The 26,170-nt window shown below is 47.6% G+C and overlaps 1 protein-coding gene across 2 annotated transcripts in view; it reads right to left on the bottom strand.

Moving 5' to 3' along the window:
* Window positions 1–24,452, bottom strand: part of LOC147669082 (uncharacterized) — an 88,809-nt gene extending 64,357 nt beyond the window's left edge. Inside the window, exons 1-2 of one of the 2 annotated variants that reach the window (XM_086948242.1) lie at window positions 24,372–24,452; window positions 8,689–9,471 (exon numbers count right to left, since the gene is read on the bottom strand). In XM_086948242.1, the coding sequence (XP_086804368.1) occupies window positions 8,689–9,325 (637 nt within the window). In that variant the 5' untranslated portion in view covers window positions 9,326–9,471; window positions 24,372–24,452. Of the gene's footprint in view, window positions 1–8,688; window positions 9,472–24,361 lie in introns of both variants that reach the window. The other variant, XM_086948243.1, reaches the window with a different exon arrangement.
* Window positions 24,453–26,170: the final 1,718 nt, after the last annotated feature.

Raw genomic sequence — 26,170 nt, 5'->3', positions numbered from 1 at the left:
CTAGCGGGTTTACTAGTAATCTGTATTTTCTCCATAGGAACCCACTGTCTGCTTTTCTATGAAATTTATTTTAAGTGTCTACTTTTGAAAACTGCAAATATTCTTTAAAAATCGTACGAAACACTGAAACGCAATTACCTACCTGTTTTGAGTTAAGCCCCCAGTGCTGGCCCTAGGAGACTAGTGCTGGGTTACAAAAGTAACGCAATCGTACTTTACCTGTAACCTGAATTTCCTCCCTTTGAATAACATTGTGAGGATCACCTCGAAACGTTTCTAAGTGTGAACTTTTAAAACAGCTTTATATTCAGGGAAAATCATCACTGTAACTAAAACGTTTTTGCTAATCAGGTTTCAGCTTAGACCCCAGGACTGAATCCAAGATCTAGTCCTGGAACTACCAAAGTCATCCATTAAGTAATCAATTGTACTTTCCTATGAAAACCCATTGAGCTCAATGCTAGAGTGTGGCTCAGAACTGTGTTGCTTAATAGCTTACCTGTGATTATTGTGTGTACAAACGTATTGCTCCTCTGCAAAGTATTTACATGAGAGTACTCGTGCCCTGAAAAGTATATTTTTATAACTGTTGGTTCTAAAAATGAAACAACCATATCTTTGGAAATACAAACAATTGGCCTGGAGTTCAGTCCGAGTGTGTGAAACCTTTTGCTGACTGAGTGTGTACAACAAATACTTTACACTGTCCTCTGGTGCTGCCTTCCTGCTCGACCAAGCTACCACTTTGGAGAGTAAGGTCAACCCTGACTTTAACCTCTGTTATACCTCTGGGGTTGGTGGACTCTATACACACTGTACTTCCTTCTAGTCCAGTATATATGGAGCCACTTTCTCACAATGAGGTTCTTATAAACTGTATATACAGTAAAATACAATACTTTAAAAATAAAATTAAGGGGAAAATTCCAGTTTCAGCAGTAGGCTGGACAATCCTGTTGCTCAATGACTGAAGACAGATAGAAAAATAAAGAATGTGCTCACTTTTTTCTATTAAAAACCTGCAGGTTTTAGGAAAGGGGTGTCCAACATAGATCCGGGAGAGCTGGATCCATAACTGATCTTTAGGATAAACACTGACTATGTAAATTAGTTCTAATTGGAGGAACAGTATGTAAGTGTACTATATTCGGAGTGGATGTCCTGAAGATCTGGCATGGATGCGCTACTCCTGGACCAATGATAAACTCCCACGGATGTTGTTAAATTCAGTAAAATAATGATGAAGGGTCCTTGTTGTAATGTACATGTAGTATATTTATTCTTGAGATTAGATAGAAGGTACAGCATTCAGGTAGGAATGTAATATGGTAAGAAACTCCACCGGGAGCAGATAACTTCCTGCTCAGCCTCCAGGTAACTGATAAATCCCTTGAACAGCAACAGGTAGAATCCTGGATGACATCACAGAGACATGACATAGACAAGCAGACACTAACACTAAGGAGGGACAAAGAGAGAGGAAGAGCACAAAGAGAGAGGAAGAGCAGGATATAACAGACTGTCCCTCCTTTAATTGAAATAATGAATAAGATGAAACTAAAGAAGGCAGAAGCAGAAAGGCAGAAGAAAGAAAGAACATAAATGCACCAGAAATAAACACCCTCTTCAACATGATGGAAATAAGAGTATCAAAGGGGAGCAGGTACAAAGGTTGTACAAGCACCGTAAGCTAACAAAAGAATGTAAGCTTAAATTAAATGAAAACTGCACATCTCAATACAAATGAGCAAAGGTACAGTATATGGCTCAGTACCGTGGATAGAAAATGAAATATCAACTCCTCAAATTCGAATATTTTCGATTCCTCTAAAATAAAGCACAATAAAAATGAGCCCAACTCCTCAAAGTAAACACATGAACTCCTCTAAACATAGAGCACAGTAAAAGTGGTTCATGACAAAACGGCTCTTCACAGAAAATGCACAACTTCTCTATCAATAGAATAAAACTGCTCTAAAATAAAGCACAATAAAAATGAGCTCAACTTCTCAAAGTAAATACATGAACTCCTCTAAACATAGAGCACAGTAAAAGTGGTTCATGACAAAACGGCTCTTCACAGAAAATGCACAACTTCTCTATCAATAGAATAAAACTGAGCCCATGCAGCTCCTCACAGTAAGTAACAGAAAATCAGCAATAAAACAGAGCCCTGCGGCTCCTGACAGTAAATAGATGAACTCCTCTAACCATAGAGCACTATAAGTGGTTCATCTGAAATGACAATACAATTAAGCCCCTTTGGCTTCTAATAGCAAGCACATGAACACCTCTAACAATAGAGCACTATAAGTGGTTCATAACAGAAATAAACATCAAAATTGAGCATCACTCTAGCTCATCATCACTAAGAATGAAAACAAACTGGAGTACCTCAACATAGTTGAGCACATAAATGACCCCAATAAGCATAACACCTACAAATCATCACCAAATTGAAAGCAAATGAGCACCTCAACAAAGGTTGAGCACAAACGTGGCTCCAGTAAAGTAGGCAATAATAGAATACATTTTTTCAAAATGCATCACTTGCAAATCCACACAGAAAAGAACATGTAACAGCATACATACATAACCTAGAAACAGAATTCTAAGCATTGAGCATATAAATTGATATTTAGCACACCACAGTACTTGGAAGAAATGCACCCAAGGGTAAAGTACAGCGCAAACTACACATTGCATAAATTAGGAAAAATGCAAAATTGTACACAACATCTTAAACATAACAAATCAAAATAATAAAAGTAGTCACCGTTGTCATTTGAATGAAGGGAGACACAAACAGCTCTGTAGAAATCTCCATGGGAAAATTTAAAGAAAATCAAACAGTACCTTGTTGGAGAACACCCTTTTGTTTAAGGAAAATAAATAAATAAATAAATAAATAAATAATTCATGAAACAGCAAACACCGGTGAGCGATCTCCCACCCGGGTTGTAGATTCAAACGTAGTGAAATGGTCTGCAAATCAAGTTCTCGAAGTCAGGAATGTAGACAGACTCCCAAATGCTGTAAAGCCAAGCGCTGGCATGTGAATTCCAGATGACAGAGCACAAATATCGAAGATTGGAAGTTAAAGAAGTAACGCCGTAGTGCTGCATGACAGAGAAATTGACAAAAGTACACACCAGAAGAACACGCAGTACTGCTGCAGAGTATGCGCAGGACGTGGTTGGCAAGAAGGCAAACTGCAATGACAGTACCAACCACAACATGGCGGTACGTTTCTTGACGACAAGCTGGGTGGCTCAAGGCACGCAGAAACATGCAGGCGTCGATAGGCAGCTGAACAGGCGTCATGGAGGAACGAGGAGAGAAAGACATAACAGAAGCACTCTGCCTCCATGCGACGCTAGAAGTAAGGTGAGTGTGCCCTTGAGCTCGAGCTACATCTTTATTTTTAATTTTTGAAAAAAGAAAGTTGTCAAGAAATAGGCATCAGGTCTCAGCGTAGGCCACAAGGCAAGCCAAATAACAAAGTAGAATAGCCCTCTCTTCACTCAAACTGCCAGTGCACAACCTCCAAGGTACCGAAACACGGAGTTCACACAGATTGATGCAGGCAGACTTTAATTTTAAGTGCAGGTTGTAACGGTCCCAGTAAGTAGCGCTTTTGTAAACAGGAGACCTTTAAACAGCAGGTTGGCACAAGTTGCGCAGGCAATAAACTGAAGTCACAAAGTGAGCTGACAATCTTTTGAACAGCAGATTCCTGAAATAGCACAGGCACACATAGGACTGACAGCAGCAGCAACGTTACTCACGTAAAACGCTGACTCACTAGATGAAAACAGGGAGACCTTTAAGTTTGCTCTAGTGCCAGATGATTTAGTAGTAGTATTACTTCAGCAAAGGTTATTCCAATGCTCTGGGTTGAGACTGTCCGTTGGAACCAGACACCGGTGGGGTACCCAGAAGCAGGAAAGTAACATTAAACGTTTCTCTTCTTGTCTTTGGTTGCAATGATGTCCTTTTTAAATTCAATGAAGTCCTTTTTCTTTTAAATGGGTCCTTTTTTACCTCGTCGCCAGTGTTATATTCAATTTGTATAATGATAGAAAAGACCCCACCAGGAGCAGATGGACTTCAGCTCAGCCTCCAGATGTAACTGTTCCAGCTTTCAAGCAAATACAATTGGAATACAGATGACATCATAGAGACATGCAGAGATAGAAATGAGAAACACAAAGGAAGGACAAAGAAGCAGGATGTAACACAGGATGCAGGATGTAACACATCTCCCCCCTTGACAAAATAAAATAAGATAAGAAAACAAAAGAGAATAAAACATTGACAATAGAACATATAGCATATACACAGGAAGAATTATGGTAAAGTAAAAGAAAGAGATAGAACAACAAAAAGCGAAAGTACTATATAAAATACTGTAACCCTCATGGTACAGAATCCATATCACAGAGCAAAAACAAAGCTCTTAAAACACACAACAAAATGAACACCTCTAAACTTAGAGCACTTAAAAGTGGTTCAATAACTAGGTAACAAATAGCGAACACAATAAATTCTACAAAAGAGCACCAGCGGCTCTTTAAACATCAAAGATAGCAAACACTAGCTATTCTACAAATGAGCAACCTGCGGCTCTTCACATTGAAAATAAATGAAACTCCTCTAATACAATAGAGCGCTAAAGCGGTACACATCCTAGTACAGAGCAACTTTCACTCTCACAAATTCCGAATACCTGAACACCTCTAACAAAGTTAGAGCACATTGTGGTTCAGCAAAAGAAACTAGAACTCCTCAAAATATTGAAATCTCATGAACATGGCTCATCCCAAGATGCAAGCCGTAAACACATAAAATACAATGAAAAAAATGGAAACTCTTCAAAATTATCCAATCTCATGAACATGGCTCATCCTAAGATGCAAGCCGTAAACACATAAAAATACAATGAAAAAATGGAGCACCTCAATAAATGAGCACAAAATGTGGCCCCCCTTCAAAATACACATGTACACATCCCATGCACATGTCAAACATGCAATCCACGACGGATTTAAATAAAATAACTGAGCACCTCAAACAACGTTGAGCATAAAAATGGCTCACTCCATCGAATAACTAACACACCAGAAGTCTGAATAGAAATTACAGAGCACCTCAACATACGTTGAGCATAAACATGGCTCTCACATTAAGGACGATACTATCTGACTGTAGTATAACTAAACACCTTGCAAAATTAAAACGATACTATCTCACTGTAGTATAACTAAACACCTCAACCATCTTAGAACATGTGTGTTCTATAAGTTCCAGAACACACATACAAAGTACACACATGCAAAGTACACACATGCAAGCAAATCATATGAAAAGCAATACATGGCAATAAAATAATGCGCAGTTCTCCCCAAAAATACATATATGAAGCATCCACCACCTCCCTCTAAAAATAAGTTACAATAAAGGTCTTAATTTTCCACAAACGATGAATCTATAACACCGGTGAGCGATCCCTCACCCGAGGACCTCTCACAAATGGCTTCCTTTAAGCAAGTAGAAAGATTTGCAGTTCAAAGCAAGACGCTGAAATTTCTTCTTTGAACACAGTTTAGAGGTCACGATTGTAAATCACTGGGACAGGAAGTTCACAGCTGAAGACTTCATAAGCATCACCCATGCAATTCTCTTCACTGTTGACAATAGTCCATGACCTCAAATAAAACTGACTCCAAAGCTGACGAAAATTCATTTGTGTTAAACATCCGCTGCTGTACATATCCGCTGGTGTACAAAGATAATTAAACTCACCCCAGGACTCCGCTCCGCCATGAGATGAGTAGTCAGATGCAACGATGTCTTGGACATAAACTTGGATCAACACTTTACAGGAACTGCTTGCAAAATGGCGGCACGTACACGGACGCTGCACCGGGTGGCTCTCCTTACGCCAAAGCTAGAAAACGTCTATGAGCAGCAAGAATGAAAATGCAGACGTCACAGTAAACGCTCAGAAAATGCCGGTGCTCGAGCGATTGCCCAAGTGAGTCGTTCGTTTTTATTTCAAAAATTGCCTCAAAAGCAAAACGTTGACATGTAAAAAATCACTGCTTTAAATGTGCTAGAAACACAGAAATTCCGCTAATGTTGCACCCCACAACAAAATAGTAAATTTTTCTTCCGATGCAACAGTAGACTGTACCTTGTGCGTTTGCTCACAACCGCCAGCATCCCTGTCTCTCTCGCAGGGCCAAAACGCTTCTCATCCTCTGAGATATCGAAGAACAAGCAAACACAGCGCATGCACTTCCCTACAGTTGGTAGATGCGTGTTTTCTTGTATAAATCCAAACCATGTGTGTTACTGGTCAGACCGTTAAAAGCTTTGTATGAACACAGTTCTTGCAAGAGGTCTCCTTAAATTCAAAATGTAAATCTTTTAAGTTCTCTTGAGATTCAGGCCAAATCATAAAACGTGCAGCAAATCTATCTTTAAGTTCTTTTCAGATCATGCAGTTGTAATTCCTTTAGATTTAAGCCAAATCACACAGCAAAAATTCTAACACCCAAGGGAAACAGGCTGTCCAGATCACACAGGACACTGGTGGGGTTAATCAGGGTGCTCTCATAAAATACCTTTTCCTCCTCTTGGCTTGAAAAATTCTTCAGTTGCAGTAGTTCCAATAGTCTTTAAGTTCCTTAGTTCCTTATTCTTTAAGTTCCTTAGTTGCAGATCTCCATTACTCCATTAGACCAGTCTTTTTCCACGCACAGGTTCTGTACCTCGTCGCCAAATTGTAATAAATTGATGGCTCTACACCATTTGGGAGTCTGTCTACATTCCTGACTTCGAGAATTGGAACTTGATCTGCACACCATTAACTTCTGACATTACACTACGTTTTTGGTTCTACAACCCGGGTGAGAAATCGCTCACCGGTGTTTGCTGCTTCATGATTTATTTATTTATTTATTTATTTTCCTGGGGGAAAAAGGGTGTTTTCCATCAAGGTACTGTTTGATTTTCTTTACATTTTCCCATGGAGATTTCTACAGAGCTGTTTGTGTCTCCCTTCATTCAAATGGCAACGGTGACTACTTTTATTATTTTGATTTGTTATGTTTAAGATGTTGTAAACAATTTAGCATATTTCCTAAGTTATGCAATGTGTTGTTTGCGCTGTAATTTATCCTTGAGTGCATTATTCAAGAACTTTGCGTGAAGGATTTGCCTGCTTTATTATTATTGTTTTAATTTACAGTGTGTGTGTGTCAGTCATGATGTTTCTTTTAAGTACTGTGTTGTGCTAAATATTGATTATATGCTCTATGCTTATAATTCTGGTTCTAGGTTACATATGATGTCCTCCATCCTTTAGCTGCTAGTGTCATGAGACCTTGCGGTGAACTGCGCGCTATATAAGAATGTATGACTATGACTATATGTATGCTGTTACATGTTCTTTTACGTGTGGATTTGCAAGTGATGCATTTTGAAATAATTTATTCTATTATTGCCTACTTTATTGGAGCCACGTTTGTGCTCAACCTTTGTTGAGGTGCTCATTTGCTTTAATTTTGGAGATGATTTGTAGGCGTTATGCTTATTGGGGTCATTTATGTGCTCGACTATGTTGAGGTGCTCCAGTTTGTTTTCATTCTTAGTGATGATGACCTAGAGTGATGCTCAATTTTGATGTTTATTTCGGTTATGAACCACTTTATAGTGCTCTATTGTTAGAGGTGTTCATGTGCTTGCTATTAAAAGCCATAGGGGCTCAATTTTATTGTCATTTCAGATGAACCACTTATAGTGCTCTATGGTTAGAGAAGTTCATCTATTTACTGTCAGGAGCCGCAGGGCTCAGTTTTATTGCTGATTTTCTGTTACCTACTGTGAGGAGCTGCATGGGCTCAGTTTTATTCTATTGATAGAGAAGTTGTGCATTTTCTGTGAAGAGCCGTTTTGTCATGAACCACTTTTACTGTGCTCTATGTTTAGAGGAGTTCATGTATTTACTTTGAGAAGTCGGGCTCATTTTTATTGTGCTTTATTTTAGAGGAATCGAAAATATTCGAATTTGAGGAGTTGATATTTAATTTTCTATCTACGGTACTGAGCCATACTGTACCTTTGCTCATTTGAATTGAGATGTTCAGTTTTAAATTTCATTTAAGCTTACATTGTTTTGTTAGCTTACGGTGCTTGTACAACCTTTGTACTTTTGCCCCTTTGATATTACCTATTCTTTCCATCATGTTGAAGAGGGTGTTTATTTCTGGTGCATTTATGTTCTTTCTTTCATCTTATTCATTTTTTCAATTAAAGGAGGGAGGTGTGTTATATCCTGCTCTTCCTCTCTCTTTGTCCCTCCTTAGTGTTAGTGTCTGCTTGTCTATGTCATGTCTCTGTGATGTCATCCATGATTCTACCTGTTGCTATTCAAGGGATTTATCAGTTCCCTGGGGGCTGAGCAGGAAGTTATCTGCTCCTGGTGGGGTTTCTTACCATATTACATTCCTACCTGAATACTGTACCTTCTATCTAATCTCAAGAATAAATATACTACATGAACATTACAACAAGGACCCTTCATCCTATTTTATTGAATATAACAGATGTTGTTTATCTCTGCTCCTTGCCTTGATGCCACTGCCCACCTCGACCTGTAACCTCATAAGGGGTTTTACGTACCGTCACTCAGGAGTTCTTGTGCACAGTCTGGTGGACGCGATACTGGATGGACATCCTCCTGAGCCAAGTAGCCCTCAATGAGTCGGACGGCTCTGGCAAGGGACTTGACGTGGTGACGGCTCAGCCATTCCCTGGCCCCTGCTGGCAGGATCTGGACAAACTGCTCAACGATGATGAGTTCCACAATTTCTGTGGCACTGCGGGTGTCTGGTTTCAGCCACCGGTGGCCCAGGTCTTGCAGCTGGGAGGCCACGCTCAGTGGTCGCACGCCCGCTCTGAGGGTCAGACTGCGGAACTGCTTTTGGTACCTTTCTTCATCCAAGCCCAGATGGTCGAGGAGGGTCTGTTTTAACTGGTCATAGTCCTCAGCTATGCTGATTGGCAGGGCTTGATAAACCGACTGGGCTTCAGCTGACAGAAAGGGAGCCAGACACATTGGCCACACCTCTTTAGGCCACCGAGCACACTTGGCTTCGTGCTCAAAGGCCTCCAAGAAGGTTTCTGGGTCATCCTTGTGTTCCATCCTTGCAAGATTGATTCCTCGAGGAGCCTTGGTGCCTTGGACTGGTTTGATGCTTTTATACTGCTCTTGACACCACCTCAGCCTTTCTTTTTTAAGTGGCTCTCCCATGGCCATAGTCACAAAGATTCTACTCTGATTCACAGGGGGGCACAAACGTCGATAGTGGCTGGAGAGGGCTGGGAAATAGGTAGGTCTCTGCAGAGACACTGAATCGTCCAGGAAGCTGCTGTCTTTGAGCAGAGTTAACCTGACCTCGGCACCTGAAAAAAAAACAGAAATAGGTTACAGGCTATCAAATATGGATCAAGAAAATTCTTTTTGCATTTTCTCACCATGGAAATATATTGTGTCTTTTCTACAGGGTGAGAACTACAACTAATTAGGTTAATGGAGCGCTCTGCTCTATCATATGTAACCACAGGCTATAAATCTAAGCTGTTGGGAATCTATATGTGGCCAGGGAGATGCTGCTAGACACGAGAATGCACATGCCTGGGTGAAAGCAGTAGCATGTGTGCTGGAAAATAAGTTTAATCAAATGATCTCTATTTTATATATGTTGTAGGATAGGAGTAGGCAGAATTCTTCCAAAAAATCACACTGATAATACAGCAGCTCTTAGTCTGATAAAAACATGGCTGATCACACTGACAATACAGCAATTCTTCGCCAGATTCAAACATGGCTGATCACACTGATATTACAGCAATTGTTCGCCTGATTCAAACATGGCTGATTACCCTGATAATACAGCAGCTCTTCGCCTGATTCAAACTTGGCTTATTACACCGACAATACAGCAGCTCTTCGCCTGATTCAAACATGGCTGATCACACTGATATTACAGCAATTGTTCGCCTGATTCAAACATGGCTGATTACCCTGATAATGCAGCAGCTCTTCACCTGATTCAAACTTGGCAGATTACCCTGATAATACAGCAGTTCCTTGCCTGATTCAAACATGGCTGATTACACTGATAATACAGCAGCTCTTCGCCTGATTCAAACATGGCTGATTACACTGATAATGAAAAATGTCCTAGCTTACAAGAAGGAAAGTTTCAATTCTATTAAGGACTAGGAGGCGAGGATTATAAATATCTTCCTCCACTTTATTATGCATAGCAGGTTTTGAAGAACATTGTAAAACACACAAAAATACAGTAAAACATGATAGACTACACATCCCATGAACACAGAGGAATAGTCTCTATGGTCATTACAGTCCCAAGACTGTCCATAATATATATTCCGAGGACGTCCCTTCCTCTTCCTCTTCTTCACTGGAGGATGTTAAGCTGGCATTACTGTTGCATTCGAACTTTTGCAAAAAACACAATTGATGGACAGAATGCAGAACAATGTCATACACCCCAGTACAGAGATCTGGGCCTAAATCCATCGTTTTTTTGCACTCCACACCACCCCAGTTCAGACATGGCCATATGCAAATCAGCCTTGACCCTGTGCTTCATGGGAACAGTCCAGCCCGAACTGCCAAGCCATGTCTTTCCTGGACCGGAATCAAGCATCCTAGGACCGGTTTCTGGCTATCAGCCGTCTTCAGCCAGAATAGCTTGAATTTTGGTCATTCCCTGAAATAAAGAAACAATTCCAATATCCAGCTCTTGCATAATGAAATCATCACAATACGCCAGAACAGAATTAATACGGAAAATAACATGGCAAAGCAACAAATGCAATGACATAGGCGGCAGAGTAATAACAACACATGTAAATACTTTGATCAACAACAAAACTTAAGGATTACTTACTAATAACGACTAAACTTCCAGGGTGGGAAGATAATGAAATTAGTCCTAAGGAGGGATAATCCTCGCCTCCTAGTCCTTAATAGAATTGAAACTTTCCTTCTCGTAAGCTAGGACATTTTTCATTCTATGTCAGGACAGAGGCGAGATTTATGCAAGTTCAAAGCTTACTTACAACTAGCGATGCTGCCTCAGAGAAAGGTTTAAAGTAAAACCTCTTGAAGGTAGAATTAGAAGACCAATTGGCTGCATTCATAATGTCTTCCAACCTACCACCCACCTGGACAGCCTTAGATGCCATGGCCCCCCTCGTAGAATGTGCACCAAACCTACTCACATCCACACCTGCCTCAGACATAACCCTTCGTACCCACCTGGCGATGGCAGGGGAAGAAACCACTTTGAAAGGTTTCTGCGGGGCAATAAGCTACTGCTTCTCCCCGTGGGGCCGGAGTTCCAACGTCATTTCCTCGTAAGCTTTAATGCACCTCACCACACAACTTAGGATGATCCGGAAAAGAAGGATAGGATACTGAGCTGGTGTGGTTTTTGTCCTCCGAGAAATGGTAAATGTAACTACTTCCGGAGTAAAAACCCTAGCCGTAATGTCCAGAGCTCTGACATCTGACACTCGTTACATGAAATGAGACAGAGGAGAATGGCTAACTTAGCTGACAATTCCTTGTGGGAGAGATGTTGATTATCTTGCCAGCCCAACAAGAGCCTCAGGACCCGGTTGACATCCCACAGGCCCGAATATCTAGGCTCCGGAGGTTTGGATAACCGGATGCCGCACATCAGTTTACAAACCCAGGGATGTTCCCCGACTGGTCTGCCATCAATCTCACCATGGCCCGCAGAATTGCCAGACCGAAAAGAGTTAACCGTCCGATAAGCCAGGCCCTGCTGGTACAATTCCGCCCCAAAAATTTAAATATGGGTAACTCGTGCCCCCATGGAATCCACGTGTCTCTCCAGACACCAACAATGCAATTGTCGCCAAGCCGAGCGATACCTCTTGATCGTTCCTGAAGCCCATGCCTGCTGGATGAGGTGTGCAGCGTCCGAAGAAAGTTGGTCGTCTTTCCAACGTCCCCTGAAATCTTCCACGCCATGAGTTGCAAATGGCCCTGAAGCACCAGAGGATGAAGGCCCCCTTGGGGATCCTTTAGAATTGAAGGGAATGAGGGCAGTAGAATCGGGCAATCCCACGACAACTTCCAACAGTGTCGGGAACCAGGCCTGTGCCCTCCAGATGTTGTGACTAACACTATGGACGCTGCTTAACGACGAACCTGAGCTGCCACTCTTGGTATCATCATGAAAGGTGGAAACACATAAGGATATTCCGTCGACCAGGCCTGAAGAAAACCATCCACCGCTATAGGCTCCAGAGCCGGTCTCCAGCTGACAAAGCGTGGAAGTTGATGGTTCAACCGCGAGGCGAAAAGATCCAGACTGCAAGGGCCCCATCTGGTCATCAAAGCCAGGAAGACTGCACGATCGAGTCTCCAGTCGCTGGTATCGGAAAAATGTCTGGAGTTCCAATCTGCCACTGTGTTCTGCAGACAGGGAAGTTACTCCGCCGTGACTGAGATCTGCTTCTGAAGACAATATTGCCAGAAATCCTTTGCTAGGATGGATAAGGCCTGTGATCAAGGACAGCCTAGGCGATTGATGTACTGCACCGCCAAAATGTTGTCCATCTGCAAAAGGATGCAACAAGAGATTGTGTCCTTGGTCAGAGACTTCACCGCAAAGGATCACGCCAGCAGTTCCAGACAGTTGATGTGTAACCGGAGTTCCTCCTCCGACCATCTGCCTCCCATGGAGATGTTCCCGCACCGGGCTCCCCAGCCCGATCTGTTGGCGTCCAACTCGATCACCAAATCCGGGGCCGACACGAAAATCGCCCGACCGTTCCAGGCAGACATGTGGTCAATCCACCATTGAAGTTCGGTCCTGGCCTCCTCTGACAATGAGATGATCTCCGAGTAGGTCAGGCCCCTCCGATGATGCTGGGCCTTCAATCTCTGAAGAGCCCTGTAATGCAACAGGCCGGGAAATATGGCTTGTATGGACGAGGAGAGTAATCTCACTATTCTGGCGAGCTTGCAGAGTGAAATCTTGTCCCTCCGTAGAACATGTGAAAGCTCCTTCTGTATCTTGGTCACCTTCGTTTCTGGTAAACTCAAGGATGCCGCGACCGAGTCTATGAGAAAACCCAGAAAGACCATCTGTTGTGCTGGGCGTACTTCCGACTTCTGAGCGTTGATTACAAAACCCAGGTCTTGGAGTAACGCAATAGTCATGGTCACGTTGCGGGTAAGATGAACCAGAGACTGATACAAAATCAGGATATCGTCCAGGTAGATAATCATTCTCACCCCCCTTTGACGGAAAATCTCCACCACCAAGCGCAACAGCTTTGTGAAGCACCACGCATCGGATGAAAGGCCAAAGGGCAGTGCTCGAAATTCAAAAACCTGCCCCTTCCAAGCAAACTGGAGAAATTGCCTGAGAGGGGAAAAGATGGGAACCGTCAAGTAAGCATCCTTCAGGTCGATTCGTACCTTCCAATTCCCTGGAAGGAGGATATCCCGAAGTAAGTGTATCCCCTTCATTTTGAAGTGGCAGTAAACCAGCCACTCGTTGAACTCTCCTAAATTGATAACCGGCCTGAAGCCCTTGTCCTTCTTCTCTACTAGGAAGCGGTTGCTGAGAAAACCATTCGGATGAAGTACTGACCTGCAAACAGCACCCTTCCGTAGAAGTTCCGAAATCTGCCAAGAAATGTAAGGGTCTTGGGCGCACCAATTGAACTGGGGTGCCGTAAAACTCTATGTGAAAGCCCCTTACTGTCTGCAATACCCACGGGTCTGAAGTTATCCTTCCCCAACTGTGAGCAAAGAGAGAGAGCCTCCCCCCCAAATCTCGAGGGGAAGAAAGGGTAATCCTTACCAGAGGGACCTCCAGGGGCGTTCACGCATCCTCTGTTGTTCTGGCCTTTCCCTCTTCCAGAACCTCTGCTGGGGTAGAAGGTTCCCTGGCGACCAACGTTCCAGCCATTGTTCCTTCGTTGTTAACCTCTATTGGAGGAGTCTTGCTGCTGGGAGCGGCTGGAGGAGCGACCCCTGCCTCTTCCGGCTCTGGCAAACACATGCCCCGGAAAAATCTTTTTTGTAGAGGCCCGAGCCTTATCCAGTGCCGAAGAAAGTGGTGACAAATTAGTTCAACTCTTTGATGAACGGTTCACCCAAAAGTTTACCCTGAGCCACGGGTCCCGCTTCAGAAGTAGCCAAATCCCCTAGTTTCGGGTCAATCTCTATGAGAAGGAATCTCCTCCTTTCTGCTGCAAGGGCACAATTTGTGTTGCCGAGAAGGCATATCGCTCGCTGTGCCCAACCCGCGACTATGTCCGTAGACAAAGGGTTTCCCGATTAATTCGATCGCTCCGTCAGTTGAATGATCTGAGTCAAGGGCCCCACTGCGTCAAGGAGTTTATCCTGACAATTCCTCCAGGATCTGTCTATACCTTTTTTAGGGTCTCGCATATATTTTGCAAAAAAAGTACAAAGTTTGTCATCAATCTCTGGAGTGTGCACCACCTTCCGTTTGAGTGAAGGACGGGGGCATTCGCTTCTCATCCTAGTTCCGACCTCCCTCTCCAGAGGCTGGCGAATCTTAGAGGCCACATAGTCTGCCACTTTGGTATCAGGGAACCACTCGGACAACCTAGGATGATAGATCTGAGTGGGTTCAAACATGTCAGAATGTCCCCCGTCCCCATCTTGGGAATCAGAGGACCGAGAACCCGGGCGCCAGGGACGACCCGAGTCCTTGTCGGCGAAAAAATCACCCTCCGATAAACCCTCCCCTTCCAGGGAAAGACCGCCATCGGGGTCCGCATTAGGGGCGACAGTGTCACCAGTTTCTCCAGGCTCCTCCTCCTCCCGGCAGTTGCGTGTTTGAGCGTATGCGCACTCTTAAGGAAGGATTCCCTCAATCTGTCAAACCCTTCCAAGTGCCCTGCGTGACACTTCATGGCCTTCTTAGCGCCCTAGAGATAGCTCGCGAGAGGACGTGGCCCACTGCAGGAGGGAGGCTCTGTGGCGGCCATTCCACTTCTGCTCTGTTAGAAATGGCACTTTCCGGTTGGCTGAGGCTTGCGCCAAAGTCAGGCAGAAACCACCACTCTAGCCAGGGCAAGGAAGTTACACGCCAAAGATAAGCCCTGCTCATCCTCTAGGTAACGTGGCGCGAGCAGCAAGGCTAATCTTGGAGGCAATGTAGGTTAAGTGTTTGCGCGCGCACCCAGCGACAAAACCCAAGGCCCACCACAAAGGAAACTCCTCACAAGGTTATATATAAAAATAGCCTTTGTATTACACCAAAACACATTAGATAAAAACACACACTTTACAATGTGCCAACAGGCACGGGCAGAATTTACAGGGGATTATGTACAGGACAGGGCCACATGGACCACTGTCAGGAAGAAGCACTTTTAGAGCTAGGATACTTGTTGGAATATCACTTAGCACATAGAACAATAATAACTGTAGCACAGAAATAGAAAATAGAGCACACAACCAGTAACCACTGGCGAGAGGTAAGTACCACCTACGCAACCCTAACCACCTTAGGAAAATATCACGCAGGGAATCATGAGCTCACTAGCATAACTATACTAGGAAAGACAACCTCCTAAGCATCACATGCATTCAGAGGTATAGGCACAAAGACATTACACATGATGCAGAAATGACATTAGGCAGGTACTCACAATTGCGCAAAAGATCACATAAGGCCAAAAACATGTACCCCACGCAAGGGCACAACACCAGAACTGTCCCCAGGCCAACTGACCTCTCAGGGTCTGAAACGCCATTGGTCCAGAAAGTCAGGGCAGGCTGCGCAGGCAGCCAAGGAGATTGCGTAAAGCCTAAACGTGGCAGCTGCCCACTAAGTGCTGGGCAGCTGTAAGAACTGAGCCTGGCACCAGCGTGCCCCCTGGCTCTCTGTAGGCTCTAGGGAAACAATAGGGCCCCAAAACAACATGTGAGCCTCGTGGGCTTTGAGAGAACTGTGGGCCCTGGAGCCTTGTGGGCTCTGACTAAACAACTGTGGCCAAAGGAGCCTCGTGGGCTCTGAACACTGTCACCTCACTGGGGGGGAGTGGCCCGCTGCCAGCTGGGGCTGTTCTACCACCCAAAAATGCCCCCAAGAGCCTCTCATGGGCTCTCAAGAAATGCCTGTTTCGCTGGAGTCCCTCTCGGGGCACTCGGAGTCACAAGAATGCCCCGAAGTCCTTGTGGGCTCTCAACAATGCTGGGCCTTCGTTGGAGTCCCACTCGGGGGACTCGAAATACGCCAATGTCCCCGGAGCCTCTCAGGGCTCTCAACAAATGCCCCACTCATTGGAGCGGCCCTCTGACAACTGGGGCCGCTCTAGGAACAAAAAGGAAACTGCCCCCGGACTCACCGGTCTGCTCCTGGGACGGCGGCTACACACGGAGGCTCTCTGCTCCTCACACCGGAGCCCCGCCTGTTCCTCCAGGCGGCGGCTCCTCTCCTGAGGCTGCAGGGCTGTTCTGGCTGCCGAGACGTCCTGGGTGGCGGGGTAGGCTCCCGTGCTCCCACTCACCGGCCACTTCCTCTCTTGGGGTCGCAGAGGCTCTTCTTACTCACGGAGCCTTCTGCACCGCAGCACTTCTTCTCCTGACACCGGAGCGCGGGTGGGCTCTCGTCGACTTCCGGTTCGGGATAGAGCACTTCCGGGTCGCCGCGGGCAGCGCGGCGGCCCCTTTCAGGTACTGCAGCGAGGTTTCGGTCACGAGGAGGGGTAGGCTCCCTCGAACTGGGCACACTTACGGGGACAGCCACCGATTTCGATCGGCACCACAAGCGGCCAGTAATGAGGGGTGGGCACCAGCGGAATAAAGGCTAAAACGGGGTGGCACCCGTGAAAAGAAAAGAACGGGGCTTAGCAAATTAAAAGTAAGTGCTAATAAGCGCTAGGGGGCACAAAAACGGCAAATAAGCGGGGTGGGCACCCGCGCCGTAAATCAGCTGACAGGGGGGGAATCACCCCACACACTGGGGAATCCCTTAGGCCAGGGATCACCGCTCCAGCGGCGCAAATGCACTATTTTCAGCAGGGGGAGGCTAGCGCTTCCCAGGGGCTGGTAGGCAGGAATCTAAAAGTCCAGGAAAGTCTTTGGGCAGGCAGGGGGGCAAGGCTGGACCCAGGATCCAGCTCACAGGGTCCTCCAGGCAGGGAGGCAGTCCCCAGTAGCGGTCCTCCTGGCGCCCAGCAGCAGCAGCCCCCCTTAAGAAAAGGATCCAGGAAGAGAACAACTTTCATGGGGACACAGCCCCTTCTTATACAGTAAATCCCTTTGTCTACATGGTGCAGGCAAGGGGCGAACCAGATCCAACTGGTTCCTGAGCACTTTGTTTTGCTCAGCCCCTCTGCCTATTCACAGGATGGCTAGGGTCATCAGTCGCTCAACAGGGGGCTGAGCCAGCATTGTGTGGGGGAAAGCCCAGCTCTATTCAGGTCCCAGGTACACTCCTCCCCAACCATCAACATGCAGATCTCTCCACTCACCACCGGGAAACAGCCATCCTGACTCCTGGAGCCAGGCACACCAGCCAGCTCCAGCCAATCACAAGCCAGCACATTCACTGCACAGGCACACCAACTTCTAGAAGTGGCACTTCCACACTAGACACATTCACGCCGCACACATCATCGCGCAGCATTTAATCACACGAGTACGCACATACCAAACTCGAGCTTGCACTCCCCATGCATCAGGAACTAACATGGACACATACATTCCCCATGCATTCCTATGGGATGGCAGGCCAATCTCACCACATGCACTCAGAGTGCGCACGCACTTTACACTGGGACACAGTGAAAGTGCGCAGAAGCCTAAAAATAACTAACACCAAGTCACATTCATAAGCAAAAAGTTTAGGGGTGAACCTGCCAGAAGGGCCAAGTCCAACATGCCTCCTGTGTGGAGGAGTAAAAATGGTCTTCAGAAGAAGTCATATTCCTGAGGGTGAGAGCACAAGAAATCACCCTTGAAATCTACCAGGCAGCCACCTCTCCGGTGCTCAGACAGCAAGGGAAACCCGAGCTGTCAAACTCCTTGGAAACGACAAGGAATAAACACAGACGCCACTAGGTAGCGCTGCCAGACCGTGTAATGGGCCAGAAATCACCACAAAGCGGTGTCAAGGTGAGGGTTGGTTGGGACGTGGGTCTGCAATCAGCTCAGCCCCCCCCCCGCGGTCCAAATCGCATTTCAAAGCCTTGGCTAGCGCTATCACCAAAGCTACCACACACGGCAATGACGCGCCTCACGGGATCCCCTCAGTGCACGCAGGGCACCTCGAGGTCCGCGAAAAACGGAAAGAAAAGCGCTCGGGCAACAGCCTACTGCGCTAAACAAACAAAGCAAAAGCACAAGTAATCCCGATAAACGTGCCTGAAAACCTCTACGCATACAGCAATTAACACGTCAGAAAAGCGAGGAAAGAATGAATGACACTTAACTGAAGAGCAGGGAAGAAAGAGGAAGAGGAAGGGACGTCATCGGAATATATATTATGGACTGTCTTGGGACTGTAATGACCATAGAGACTACTCCCCTGTGTTCATGGGATGTGTAGTCTATCATGTTTTACTGTATTTTTGTGTGTTTTACAATGTTCTTCAAAAACTGCTATGCATAATAAAGTGGAGGAAGATATGCATAATTCTCGCCTCCGTCCTGCCATAGAATAGAGCAGAGTTCTTCTACGGAGGACAATCCTCCATAGAAGGGTTAACAAAAAATGCGCTTAGTGACATTAAATAAATAACTGCTAGCCCACCTCCCTTCTTATGAGGTCTATTTAAAGTATGAACAAGATAACCAGGCGGTGTGGCTTTAACCAAGTCTGGCCCGGATGCATGGTCCGTCCAAGACTCTGTGATGAAAGCAATGTTGATTTCCTCTTCCTCTTTTAAGGAGGCGCAATCAATGCAATGTTTCACCAGGGATCTTGCATTTAGCAGGACACATTTAATCTCTTTAATTCCTACTTGTTTCTGAGCTTTATGATTATTAGATACATCTATCCTTCTCTGGAAGAGGTATTCAGGTAATTTAGTTTTGCACCCCTGGCAAACTGTAACACCCAGAGGGACCTCTGTGGTGGGCATGATACATATACAGTTCTGATTGGGCTTGAAAGTGTTAAGGCTAGGAAGCTTATCACTTGAATAGGGCTCCAGCCTGGAGAACCCTACATCTGAACGGGCAGGGGTGCTGGCACTGTGCGTGGGCCGCGTGAGGATGGGCGCAGACGGACTTGCCTTAGGCATGCCTTCGGCTGCCAGCGGCGTGCTCGCGCCAGCTCTGTTTTTGAAGTGCTATTGAGGGGAGCGACTAGCGCGCTAACTTTGCCTCCTCCCCAAGATGGCGGTCGCGTGTGTAAAGCTGACCCCGGGAGTCCGGCCCTAAGCACTGTGTAAAATTGCAAAACAAATTAGGGCCGACTTACAAGCCCCCTGCGCCACCCCAACGCCACTTTTCGTGACGTACTGGTGGTACAGGGGGCTCCTCCATATTTACAAGGAGAGGAAAAGTCACTCTGCATGACTTTTCTTCTCCTCGTAAATATGGCCCCTTCACACACAGAACTTTGCGTTGAACGGGCGCTCCATGGGTGTTGCTCTGGGTGCGGTCTCATGTGGAAAGTTGACACCGGGAGTCCGGCATTCAGCACTGTGCAAAATCGCAAAACAAATTGTTTTTAAAACCAGCGTCGTGCTGGGAACAATAAATCAGCAGAGTAAAACAACAGGATTTACAGGAATAACCTAAAAACGGTGGTCTCTCCTGGCTAAGCCTCAGGAGGACATCGATGTGTGCGCTCGCGCCAACGCTGCTTTTCGAAACATGACATGGCTTGGCATGATGCAGGATTTGCCTGCTGTACTTTAGAGGACCCTCGGCCGAGGTGCTCTCATAACTGGCGCAATCGGTCCTTCAGTTCTACCAATACGGGAGTACAAAAGAGACAGGACAATTTGAGTGTTCCAGGAGCTTCACCGCCACGATGGATCCTTTTACGTCATCGTCGGATTCTCCTTCAGATCAAGGGGTAGGCCCAGGAAATTCAGGATGGACCACCAAGCGTGAGAGCATTGTGTGTAATTCTCAACTGGATTTACCACTTAATAAGAATCTCTTATTTGAGCAAAAACTAATCATCCACCTAAGATCTAGGGAATGAGTTCCGTGTATGGAGGTGGCGCACTGTGTACAAGCTAACCTGCGCCAAGGCTTCAAGAAGGAAGTGCACAACACATTGCACTCTGAATGTCCACGCCCCTCACTACTAGGGAAGTTGGCAGACACTCAGAAACTCGATCCGGACATGACCACATTCATGGAGAAACTTTCTAAAGACCCCAAGAAGCGTCAAGACAGAGCATGGAGGGGCTGTCACGACAAGGTGCTAGATATTTACGGTCCCCTTACGGAAATACTTGATTTGGCAGTGCAAGCTAAAGATGCGGAAACCCAACGGGACATATTGGAGTGGCACAGAGGGCCCTTTGCCTCCTAGGCAACGCCAACTGCGCTCTATCTACTGAATGCCGTAAGTCCGTTTTGATGCGCATAGACCCTTGACTGGCAGATCTGGCCTCCAGTGAAGCAGGTACTTTGGCCAAAGGCCTACTTTTTGGCTATAAATTTGTCAATGGATTGGGAAAGTATGTGTCGACATTTGCACCCTTAGACAAGGCGCAAACATCTCTGCAAAAAGTCTCTAACAGGAGTCTTTTTGTTAGGACCGGACACTAATGTGGCCGAGAGCCAGTCCATGGCTTTCAACAGGCCGCAAGTGATAGGCTCCCAGGGAAGGAGGAGTCCCCCAAAGACAGTCAAACTTCTACCCTACCAGGAATCGAGGTGGCAGGGGTCGTGGCCGCCGTGGAGGCTACCGAGGCGGAGACAACAGCGCTGACAGCACTTATGAAGGTAATCCTTCTGCCTCAATCAGATGTCACGGTAGTGGGCGGATTCCATTGTTTTTGCACAATTGGGCGATGATTTTTCACTATCCTTGCGTTTTACAGATGGTTCAGGGATTTCACCTGGAGTTTTATTCAACTCCCTACCAGAAACGCCAACTGTTCCCTCTTCATTTTTCCCATGCTTTGATGTCTTTTATAGACGACGAGGTTCAGTCACTTATAACCAAAGGAGCAGTGACCTCGACATCTTTACACCCCAAGAGATTCACCATTATTGTATTGTATTGTATTGTATATTGGATTTATATAGCGCTTATCACCCAGGGGTCTCTAAGCGCCTGCCTTGGGAACCCGTCCTGGCTTTCCCCTGTGAGATAGCCCCTACAGGGCATCCCCAAGGTAAAAGCCAGGCATCCCGCCGTGGGGGGCCGTTGTGGAGATTAAGCAAGCTTAATGCCCAGAGTTGCAGAGTGTGAACCCATGATTAGGTCAGGCACCGAAGCGAGAATTATCGAGTCCGTGGACATTTGAGCTCAAGACCCTGCCGCGTCGGGAATTGAACCCTGGTCCCGGGTCTGACCTCTGCTTCAGGGTCTGCTCTAACCAGTGAGCCACACTTCTCCATTACAATATTTTTGGTTCCCAAAAAAAGATCAAGGTTACCAACTCGTACTCAATCTAAAAGTATTCAATGCCTGGATCGTGTATCGCCACTTCCAAATGGAGGGCATACACTTATTACGAGACCTACTCCAGGAAGGCGATTGGCTGGTTCATCTGGCAGAGGAGGTCAAGACAGAGATGAATTGGTAGATGGAGCACATGGGCGCCTGGAATGGCAGAGCTATTTTCGCTTCAGTTCCATAGGGAACCAGATCGTGACCGAACCCACGCACTCAGCAGGACGCACCCTGGACCCCCTCTTCACAACAGAAAACTCCATCACCTTCAGCCACACCTCCGAACTCCCTTGGACTGACCATCGATGTGACCACTTCACCTTCAGAACACCACCATCCACACACACCAGTACCTGCTCGCATGAAGAAACTGGACCAGAATCACTGACAACCAGCTAACCTCATCACCCAGCAACTCCACCCCAATCATCACGGAAAACGACGACCCCAACACCGCAGCCAGAACCCTGCACAGATGGATCTCCGACAGCGCCAATACCATAGCCTCCCTCAAGAAAAACAACAACACCTACACCAAGAAAGCTAGATGGTTCACCACCGAACTTCGAGAGTCCAGACGCACTTGCCTCTGCCTCGGAAAGGCCTGGAGGAACACCAATCCACAGAAGCCCACAACAACTTTAGAGCCGCCACCAACACCCACCATCAACTCATCAGAAAAACGAGGAAAAAAGCGACCGAAGACAGAATCTCCACTCATGCACACAACAGCAAAGAACTCTTCAACATCATCAAGGAGTTCGCCCAACCCACCAGCGAGTCCACTGACATCCCTCCCTCACAAGACCTCTACGACAAACTCAGCACTCTCTTTCACGACAAAATCAAGAGCATATACGACAACTTCGACGTAGACAACCAACACACTGAACCCTTACCAACCACCCCGACACCCTGAAGCCAGCGATCGACAATTGGACAGCCCCCACCACCAAAGACACACTGAAGATGATGAAGTCAAACCACTCCGGGGCCCCCACGGACCCCTGCCCCCACCACATTTGCAACAGAGCCGCCGACACCATCACACCCATGCTCTGCCACACCATCAACCACTCCCTGGCAATCGCCTCTTCCCTGACGACTGGAAACACGCTGAGGTCAACCCCCTCCCGGAAAAACCCTCGGCGGAACCCACTGACCTAAAAAACTACAGACCCATCTCCCTGCTCCCGTTGCCAGCGCAGGTCGTTGAGGAAGGTGTCAACAGGCAACTCGCCACATTCCTCGAAGAGCACAACATCCTCGGCTCCTTCCAATCCAGCTTCAGAAAAAAACACAGTACGGAAACCACCCTCTTCGCCGCAACAGACGATTTCCGTACCTTACTGGACTGTGTCGTACGCCTCCCAGTGGCGTACGACACAGTCGCTCACCATACCCTAATATGCAGACTCCACGACGGAGTGATCCAATACAAGGCCCTCGACTGGATCCGCTCCTTCCTCTCCGTCAGAACGCAGCGGGTCAGACTCCCTGCTTTTCCTCTCAGACCCTACACCTACCACCTGCGGAGTCCCCCAGGGGTCCTACCTCAGCCCTAGGCTCTTCAACGCCTACATGGCTCCGCTCGCCCCCATCGTCAAAACCTACTGACTCAACATTGTGTCATACGAAGACGACACCCAACTCATCCTCTCCTTATCCAACAAACCCAGCACCTGCGCACACTCCACTGGCTCCACATCGAAGCTAGAGTCACCTTCAAGATGCTAACCCACGCTCACACGGCCCTCCACGACACCTGAACAGCCGACTCCAATTCCACGCACCCCAAAGGACCCTATGATCAGGCCAGCTCTTCCGCACCAGGGAGGCCGCTCCTCCTTCCGCACGGCCCGAGCCTCGAACACCCTTCCGCTCCACCTCAGACAGAAAACATCGCTCACCATCTTCACGAGAAACGTCAAAACTGGGCTCTTCGACAGACCCTCCACTCATAGCGCCTTGAGACCCCTATAGGTGAGTAGTCGTGCTTAACAAACACCTGATTGATTGATTGGTTGGTTGGTAGGTGGTCTGTACTCGAGGGTGGGAGCTCTGGCTCCCCCTCTCCTGCCAGTACAGCGCCCTGAAGCCCTGGCGCTATGCAAACACCACAGCACATCACAAGAGCAGCTAATGAGAGTGAAGGTGGGGCCCCTGGGGGCCCCATCTCGGTATATGACTAGGCACTACCTGCAACTGCCTCACTGCAGGACTTCCGGGTCTCCCCAGGAGGGGGGCTTCACTCCTCTCCATCCCTGACACAGGCCCGCGCAGGGCATTATGTGGGCCGGGTCCTGCCGGTGCCCAGGGCCAGCGCCTGACAGAGGCCGAACGTGTTGGCTGCAGGGCCCGGGGCCTTTGAAGACACCGGTGACGTCAGCAGGGGAACTTCTAAATACCGAGCAGGGGCCCTCGGGCACGAGCGCAGGAACCGGTGCAAGAATGAAGAACATGCGATGAACATGTTAAGAACATATAAGAACACGTGAAGAGCATCGACCCCTTAACCTCCACTGCCCTGGAAGTAGAGTCCCTCTGCACCCCCCCCCGCCCGCCCCGGGATTTGTAGCCCCTTCCAGATGTGGAGCCCCCCTCCCCCCCCTTGTTGTAGGGTCCGTCCGCCCCCACCCCTGCCCTACCTGCCTTCACCTGCTGCCGGCGCGGCCACGGATGGAAGGAATGAGGAATAACAGCGGCGGCCGAGAGCGTCCACAGCCCGCAGGCGCCCGAGGGTAGTGAACAAGGAATAGGGACTAACACCGGAGACACTGCTCCCCACAGCAACCCCCCCCGACAGCACAGAATGGGGAATAACACAGGAGACACTGCTCCAGCAACCCCCCCGAGACAGCACAGAATGGGGAGTAACACCGGAGACACTGCTCTCACAGCAACCCCCCCAGACAGCACAGAATGGGGAATAACACAGGAGACACTGCTACAGCAACCCCCGCAACAGCACAGAATGGGGAGTAACACCGGAGACACTGCTCTCACAGTAACCCCCAGACAGCACAGAATGGGGAATAACACCAAAGACACTGCTCCTGCAGCAACGCCCCCAGACAGCATAGAATGGGGAATAACACCAGAGACACTGCTCCCAACAGCAACGCCCCCAAACAGCGCAGAATGGGGAATAACAGCTGAGACACTGCTCTCTTCCTATCCCCCGCCCCCCGATACACCGCAGAATGAGGAAAAAGCAGGGGACACTGCTCCATACTTACCCCCTCACGCCATTGAATGGGGAATAACACCGGAGACACTGCTCCCGCAGCAACCCCCCTGACACAGCACAAAATGGGGAATAACCAGGGGACACTGCACAGCAGGGGGCAGTGTTGGTCGCGGAGCCTGCTGTGGGGGGGGGTCCGCAGGTCATGGTCAGCCCCCCCCTCACCGGGATGGAGCGGCCAATGCGGGGCCCGGGGCCACTGACCGCCGAGGGTCCCCCAGGCCAGAGCTGGCACCAGCACTGCCTCTACCCCCGAGGCCGCTCCCTCCCTCTTGCACCCGTGTCTGTGAGTGACTGCTGTCTGCTGTGACCTTAGACCTCTGCCTCTTGGGCCTCGCCCTCCTCACCCCAGGTATCCACAGCACCCACGGGCCTCGCCAGGCTCCTGGCAGAGGTGCCACCAGCACCCCTGCCTGACCACGAACCCCCCGAGGCCGCTCCCTCCCTCTTGCACCCGTGTCTGTGAGTGACAGCTGTCTGCTGTGGCCTTAGACCGCTGCCTCCTGGGCCTCACCCTCCTCACCCCAGGTATCCACAGCACCCACAGGCCTCGACAGGCTCCGCAGAGGTGCCACCAGCACCCCCGCTATAGAAAAATACAGAAACAGCACTCCAATAGCGCCCAGGCGGGCTAGACAGACAAACAAGCATTTGCAATGCAATAGGTCTCGCAATACTAAAAGTCTGAACTATTGGCGACGCCAGTAGCTGCAATCTCTGCTCACATTCTTCAACTCTTTCTCCTGCTAAGGAAAGACCTTTGGGTGCGGATCAATAGAAGGGTGACAGACTTCGTAATATGAAAACAACCATGACGATGTACAGTTCAGATATTGTTGCAAAAACTCTTTAACAGGCAGAGCTGATAAAAAAGTCACACAAAGTCTGAAGCCCAAAGAGAACATCATCGAAGAAAGCAATGTGTGAAAATGTTTTTTCTGCGCTGTTACCCCGGCAGGAGGTGTTGTGGCTTCACAAGTGGACGCTCATGTGCTAATAAGACACCGCTGGAAAGATGATGGCTGCGCTGAGATTACCGAGGGTTGGGTTGTAGCAGCCTTTGCTTAGTGTATGATTCCCTTTCATGTCTTCGAACTTTCAAGAGAGAAGAGAGGTGCCAGGAGAGAGCCCGTGACAAGGACAGTCCATCAGAAGGCATTTATGAATTAAAGGTCATTGATTGATTGCAAGTCTACTGATGACGTGTCGC

The sequence above is a fragment of the Lissotriton vulgaris genome, unplaced genomic scaffold, assembly GCF_964263255.1.
Source record: "Lissotriton vulgaris unplaced genomic scaffold, aLisVul1.2 SCAFFOLD_227, whole genome shotgun sequence".
NCBI classification, from domain to species: Eukaryota; Metazoa; Chordata; class Amphibia; order Caudata; family Salamandridae; genus Lissotriton; species Lissotriton vulgaris.
This window is presented reverse-complemented; position numbering and strand designations above follow the sequence as displayed.